The sequence below is a fragment of the Corapipo altera genome, unplaced genomic scaffold (genome assembly GCF_003945725.1).
Source record: "Corapipo altera isolate COAL_440 unplaced genomic scaffold, ASM394572v1 61137, whole genome shotgun sequence".
NCBI lineage: Eukaryota > Metazoa > Chordata > Aves > Passeriformes > Pipridae > Corapipo > Corapipo altera.
The window spans coordinates 1-7,105 of record NW_020886218.1 but is presented as its reverse complement, the minus strand read 5'-3'; the positions used below and the strand labels follow the sequence as shown (position 1 = coordinate 7,105).

The following is a 7,105-nucleotide window of genomic DNA, read 5'->3' as shown; positions in this document are numbered from 1 at the left end:
CCCCCCACCTGGCTATAACCTCCTGTCAGGAAGTTGTAGAGTGAGGAGGTCTCCCCTGAGCCTCCTCTTCTCCAGGTTGAAGAGCCCCAACTCCCTCAGCCTCTCCTCATAGGACTTGTGCTTGAGTCCCTTCACCAGCCTAGTTGCCCTCCTCTGGACCTGCTCCAGGACCTCAACATCCTTCCTGACTCGAGAGGTCTGGAGACACACAGTCCATAATGCTGCTGCTTCCCTTGAGAACGCACGCAGGATCACCATCGAAAAGACAACGCAGGAAGAATCGTATCCTGCCGATACCCTCCCGGGAGTCTTTCTGTTGTGCCTTTTGCAACCCATCTTGTCTATCTCGCATTGGCCTCTTTAGCCACCAGAGCACTTGTAGCAAATGTGGGTAGAGCCCTTCCCAAATCTTTGTTCGTGCAGCCTAGCCCCGAATGTAATATAATAACATAAAATATAATATTATATAATATAATGTAGCTCTTACAATAGTTATTAATAGAAAAGTATTTGTATCATAATTGTTTTTATATTATTATATTATAACTACATTTCACTATATACTCTATAATTATTAGATTATTATATTTTAATATATAACATATAACCTTTTTTAGATATTTTGGAAATATAACATTAGAATTGATAACTCTAATTATAGATTACATAGACATACTCTAGATAGCATACATATACTTATTATATATAAGGCATTTAAGAATACATACACAATTACATAATACATAGACAATATTATAGGAGAGTCTAAGAGAGATCAAGGCGTCTTTTCTCTGCTAATCAGCACTGAGGATATAATGAGTACCAGAATGATCTTCATAGTTCACCACTATGCTTTCAAAGTTGTTTAATAACAAGAGGTGGTGTTGAAAAAAATAAAAAGAAAAGAAAAAACCAACATTTGAGTGATGTGCCTCATTTCATTGAGTTACAAATATTTAGAGCCCAGGACTTGAATGTTCAGTTTATTTCGACATTCCAGGCAATAACAGCTGTGAAGCTGTGAAGTGGGAAGGGACCCACAAGGATCAGCGAGTCCAACCCTCAGCCCTGCGCAGGCCCATCCCCAAGGGTCACAGCCTGTGCCCCAGAGGATCATCCAAACTCTCCAGGGCCCTTTCCCGGCTCTGCTTTCCAGCCTCTCCCTCCCCGCTCTGTCCGTCCATCCCTGGAACACAATCTGGCACTTTCCAAGGTTGAACTTCCTACGGTTGCTGGTTGCCCAGGCCTGTAATTTGTCAGGGTCTCTCTGCAGGGCCTCCCTGCTTTCCAGGCACTCAACAGCTCCTCCCAGTTTTGGACTGTCTGCAAAGTCCCTTTGTATCTGTCCCAGTGCTGCATCCGAGTCATTGCTGAAGACGCTGAGGAGCGCAGGGCCTGAGATGGAGCCCTGCAGAACCCCAGCGTGTCAGGCTACATTTTTAGGCGGGATGAAAATTTCCCTCTCTCCTCTTCTCCTCCCCCGGCCGTGCACGGGTGAGAAAGCCCAGCCAGAGATGAGGGAACGCTTTGCCTATCCCAGGTTGGGAAGCCATTTCCGGCGCTTCCTAAGAAAAGCCCCTCTGCTTTGCTCAGGAAGGCACTCTGGGCCCAAGGAAGGCTGAGAGAGGAAGATTTCCTTAGTCAGAGCGCATGTACTTTTCCCCTCCCTAAAGCCCATTTTCCCGATTGCCGCAGCCCTTCAAAGTCCAAGGAAGCTGTAACTTCCTCCTTCCTCTTCCCAGACCGCCAACTGGGAAGGCAAGCAAAACACCTCCTTCCTGGCAACTGGGAGATCTGCATTAAATCCTGTCTTCTAGAGAGGGTCCCTTTGAAGTCAGAAGCGAAGCACGCTCAGGATGGACAGACTCTCTGAAGCGTTACAAGACTTTATTAAAAGGATGTGACCTTGTCCCCTCCCCCCCTCTGGTTTTCCCCCAAAGAGTCCGTAACTTGGCCAAATTGGCTTGGGTTTGGCAAAAGCCACAACGTCACATCCCAAATTCCACCAGAGACAGTTTCTCCAAGGATGGCTAGAGAACCGGGGAGGAAAAAGGACGTCTCTCCTTCCGTTTTGGGCTCCACTGGGAGTTTGCTCGGTGTGCAGATTCTTTCCCTAAAGAAGCCGAGCCAGAAAACGTCAGGTCCAGTAGCTGACGTTGAGCAGGACCACAAGGATTTGAAAGCCTAATTTTCGAAGAGAACTTTCCAGGGAGCCTTGGAAATCGTCATCCTAAAGAGAAAAAGCAAATACGGAGTTGGAAGGCAAGAGGTTCTCAGGTTGTGGATAGACCCAGCAATTGGGGTGAGCAGACACAGGTGCCCGGGAGCCTGTGAGATGAGCCAGGGGTCCCACTGTGTGTCATTAACAAAGGCATAACCAGGACCCGGTTCCCGAGGCAGAGGCCTGAGGGACACCACTGCTGCCTGGCTTCCAGCTGGACATGGAGCCACGGAGCACAAGTGTCTGGGGTGTCCACGCGGACAACTCCTCATGCTCTGGAGAGCGCAGCCTTCAAGGCCCGGGCTGTCCAGCTGGGAGATGAGGGTGTGGTGTGGGGCTGTGTGGCAAGCCTGCCAGGAGTCTGGGCACAGCAGGGCTCCAAGTCTAGAAGTGGAGGGTCTGTCCCCTGGGGGCACAGTCCCTTGCAGCCAATTCCAGAGGTTTCTACTGTGCCAGGGGTGGTGGGTGTGGTGGCCCTTTGTGACAGAGGCACTTTGCAAGGGCCCTTTGTGATGCGGGGCCAGGTCTGCCCAGAGGCCACTGTGAGCTCACAGGGCCCCGCCCTGAGCGTTGGGGATTGAGGGAGCGCTGGGCCCTGGGGGGGTGCCCAGTCCAGGAGAGCCGCTCTCTCAGGAGGAAGCAGTTCCCTGGATCCCTCTGCAGAAGAGGACGACGGAGATTGCGATGGAGGAGAAGAGGAAGAGCAACTCTCAGCCCCAGCAGGGGCTGCCCAACCTGAACAGGAGGCGCCCGGAGAGGGATGGGGGAGCTGGGAGAGGCCGGGAGTGGGACAGGCCCAGCCGCAGCTCCCTGGCTGCCGAGGCCAGCCTTGGTGCTGTGCCAAGGCAGCCACCTCCACACCACCAGACCTTTTTCCCACAGGTGATGCGCAGGCAGACACAGGTAGCGCCGCGGGGCAGCCAGAGCCAGGCCTTGCCCCTGCGAGGGGAAAGGCTGCCACGGCTGCCCTGCCCCGAGAGCTCCCAGGACAGCGGGAGCACTGGGACACAGACTGGAAGACGGGGGGAGGTGGCAGCAAAGCTCTTGCCAAGCAGAGCAGCTGCTGCCAGGCAGGTGGGAGGCCCGGGCAGGAGGCTGGGGCAAGGGATGCAGTCAGGTAAGCTCCCTCTCGGGCCTCCCCTGCTGCCAAGGAGCCCAGTGCAAGGGCTGTCAGTGCCCCGCTCTGGGCTGAGCCAGGAGGAGACAGTGCGTCTGCCATCAATCCCGCTGGCGGCCCCACGGCACAGCCAGGCTGCCTGTGGCCCCTGCAAACTGCCTCCTCTGCCCCCAGCAGCCTGGGCTGCTGCTGCCAGGCGCAGGACAGCCAGCATGGCCACGGCCAGCAGCAGCCACCTCCCCCCTGTGCCTATTGCTCGGGGCGACCGCGCTGAGCAGGGCACAGCCCCCAGGCTGCAAAGTTTGAGGGCTGCCCCGCGCCGTCCCCAAGGCCAGGACGCAGCGGGGAAGCCCAGGAGCCGTGTGCCTGGGCCAGACACGTCCCCGAAGGGCTGCCCTGGCAGCCAGACGCCCAGGCAGCAGGCACCAGCACAAGGGGAGCGGGCACTCAGCAGGCCCGGCTCCCCTTCCCTGGGCAGGGAGGCAGGGAGCGGGCGGGAGAGACCAATGTCCCAGCAGGGCCCAGCACTGCAGGGGGTGCCCATGAAACACAGCCTCCCCAGCACAGCTCTGCCGCTGCAAGACGAGAGCGGCAAGGATGTGACCGCTGTGCCCAAGAGTGAAGGCTCAGCCCAGCTGAAGGTAAGGAGCCAGGGAGGCCACTCCACAGCCCAGGACGCAGGTGGGAAGGCCAGGAGCCGGCTCCCTGAGCCAGCCGTCTCCCGCAAGAGCTACCCTGGCAGCCAGAGACCCGGGCAGCAGCCGGCAGCACAGCGGGGCCGCGCCCTCAGCCTGCCCGTGTCAGCTTCCCTGGGCAGCCAGGCAGGGCCACAGCAGCAGAGGCAAGCGGCAGAGCAGGAGCCGGCAGTGCAGGGGGTGCGCAAGAAGCACAGCCTGAGCAGCACAGCTCTGCCAGGCCAAGAGAGGCCCAGGAAGCGTCGCAGTGTCCTTGCTGAGACCGAGCGCTGCCAGAAGCTGAAGACATGGAGGCTGGTGTGCCACTGCATGGCCCAGGACGCGGCTGTGAAGCCCAGGGGCCTGGTCAGGGTGCGAGTGGTGTCCCCCGAGATCTCCCCGGGGAGCCCCAGGCCCAGCCAGCAGCTGGCCCCACAATGTTGCCGGGCACGCAGCCTGCCCGTGGCAGCTTCCCTGGGCAGGGAGGCAGGGCCAGAGCCCAGGAGAAGAGCGTCAGAGCAAGGCCCAGCACTGCCCAGGCTCCCCAGGAGACGCACCCTCAGCAGCCCAGCTGTGCCGCTGCAACACCAACCCGCCAAGGATGGGAGCCTTGTGCCCCAGACTGAGCCTGGGCAGCAGCGGCAGGAGAGGCGGCGCGCCAGTGCCGAGGGCAGAGCGCTTCCACTGAGCAAGGCCAGCCTGCAGCTTCTGGGGGAAATCTCCAGCCATCAGAAGGTGCTGGAGTGGCTGCAAGCAACTTTCCCCGACACCGGTGGGGCCTCGGCCGAGCAACAGGAAGAGCAGCAAGGTGATGGACAGCAAGAGTTCGGCCAAGGGGAAGGTGTCACTGCCCAAAGGCTGTGCCAAGAGGAAAGGAAGGCAGAGCAAGAGCTGTCCAAAAGGGAAGACGGCAAGGACCAAGAGCTTTCCAAAGGGGAGGATGAGAGGGAGCAAGAGCTGTCCCGAGTGGAAACCAGCAATAGCAGAGGCGTGGTGCAAGGAGATGATGAGAAGGAGGAAGACGTGTGCCAAGGGGAAGAGGAGAAGAAAGAAGAGCCGTGCCAAGGGGAAGAGGAGAAGAAGGAGGAGCTGTGTGAAGAGGACGATGGCAAGAAGCAAGAGCAGTCTGAAGGGGAAGGTGACATCAGCTGCAACATCGGGGACAAGCCCTTAGGCCCGGTGAACGAGGGGGTCCCTGGCACTTCTCCCCAGCAGCTGCCCAGCTGTCCCAGCACTGTGGGCACAGAGGCAGCAGCAGAGGCAGCTGGTGACCTGCCCAGCACGTCTCCTGCCCCCGCTGGTGCCACGGCCTCTGAGGCAGCAGGTGCTGAGCTGGCCAGAGCTGCTGAGGCAGAGGAGCAGCGTGCAGCTCTTGCTGCCCAGGCCCAAGAGGCGTCAACGGCAGCAGCTTCTCCTGCCTGTGGCGAGGAGCTGAGAGCTGCAGGCCAAGAGAGCCAGGCAGCTGCCCCAGCCAGCCCCTGCTGCCCATCCAGCCCCTTGGGCAGCTTGCTGGAAGCCCATGGCCTGCGTGAGCAGGGGGCAGGGACAGTGGGTGTGTCAGTCCTTGCAGGGCCAGAGAGCCAGGAGGGGGCCTTGAGCATGGAAGAGGAGGAGCGGAAAGACAACATGGATCAAGAGCTGTGGCTGTGCCAAGGGCAAGGTGACAGAGATGTGTCACAAGTTAGGGACAAGATGGAGCAAGAAGTGCCCCAAGTGGAGGAGAGGACAGAGCTGGAAGGGTCCCCCGTGGAAGACGGCAGAGCCCCCAGGTTGAGTAGTCCTGCAGAGAGGCTCCCTGTGCCTGCCCCTGAGCAGGCCCCGGCATTTGACCAGCACAGCCAGGTGCCAGGGCAGGCCTTGGCCAGGCCAACGGAAGGCCGTGGCCTCAGCGAGCAGGGGGCTGTCCCCCAGCCAGGGCCCTCCTGCTTCAGGCGGGCGCTGCGGGCTCTGCGCAGGCTGTTCCGCTGGCCCCGCAGGGCGGCACGGCCACAGCACCAGCGCCCCACTGCCAGCGCCAGGCCTCCACTTGCCACCTCACAGCCCTCATCTTAGACAGCTGAAGGCAAGGGGCTGATCTCCACCTCAGTGCTGAGAAGCTCGGGCTGTCTCTGAAGCTTGGCAGGAAGGAGGACAAGGACAAGACACTCCACTCTGTGCTCCTGCCCATCAGGAGAAGACACATCCTTGGCACAGCTCTTGACAGGCACCTCTTCTCCCTGTGCTGCTCATCCAATGCAGGAGAATAGGAACCTGTCAAACACATCTTCAGCATCAACAGAAACAGCATGTATAATATAATATAATGTCATATAATATAATATCATCCAATATAATATAATACAAGGACTCTTTGAAGCAACACCTCAACCTTGGCCACATTGATCATCATCGCAGGTCTACCCCGACCTCCAATCACAGAATCATAGAATCAGCTGGGTTGGAAGGGACCTCCGAGATCATCAAGTCCAACCCTTGATCCCACTACTGCTGCGTTTGCCAGACCATGGCATTGATGCCACATCCAGTCCCATCTTAAAAACCTCTGGGGACGGAGAATCCACCTGAGCAGCCCATTGCAATGGCTGACCGCCCGCTCTGGAAAGAAATTCTTTCTAATATGTAACCTAAAGCTCCCCTGGCACAACTTAAGACCATGCTCTCTTGTCTTGTTCATAGTTGCCTGGGAAAAAAGACCACCCCCCACCTGGCTATAACCTCCTGTCAGGAAGTTGTAGAGTGAGGAGGTCTCCCCTGAGCCTCCTCTTCTCCAGGTTGAAGAGCCCCAACTCCCTCAGCCTCTCCTCATAGGACTTGTGCTTGAGTCCCTTCACCAGCCTAGTTGCCCTCCTCTGGACCTGCTCCAGGACCTCAACATCCTTCCTGACTCGAGAGGTCTGGAGACACACAGTCCATAATGCTGCTGCTTCCCTTGAGAACGCACGCAGGATCACCATCGAAAAGACAACGCAGGAAGAATCGTATCCTGCCGATACCCTCCCGGGAGTCTTTCTGTTGTGCCTTTTGCAACCCATCTTGTCTATCTCGCATTGGCCTCTTTAGCCACCAGAGCACTTGTAGCAAATGTGGGTAGAG

The 7,105-nt window shown here is 57.6% G+C and overlaps 1 protein-coding gene across 1 annotated transcript; it reads left to right on the top strand.

Annotated features, from left to right (window-relative positions):
* The first annotated feature begins 2,547 nt into the window (after positions 1–2,547).
* LOC113941086 lies at positions 2,548–6,340 on the top strand. Its single transcript, XM_027632246.1, has one exon. The coding sequence runs from the start codon at positions 2,906–2,908 to the stop codon at positions 6,062–6,064; it is 3,159 nt and encodes a 1,052-aa protein (XP_027488047.1). The 5' UTR covers positions 2,548–2,905; the 3' UTR covers positions 6,065–6,340.
* Positions 6,341–7,105: the final 765 nt, after the last annotated feature.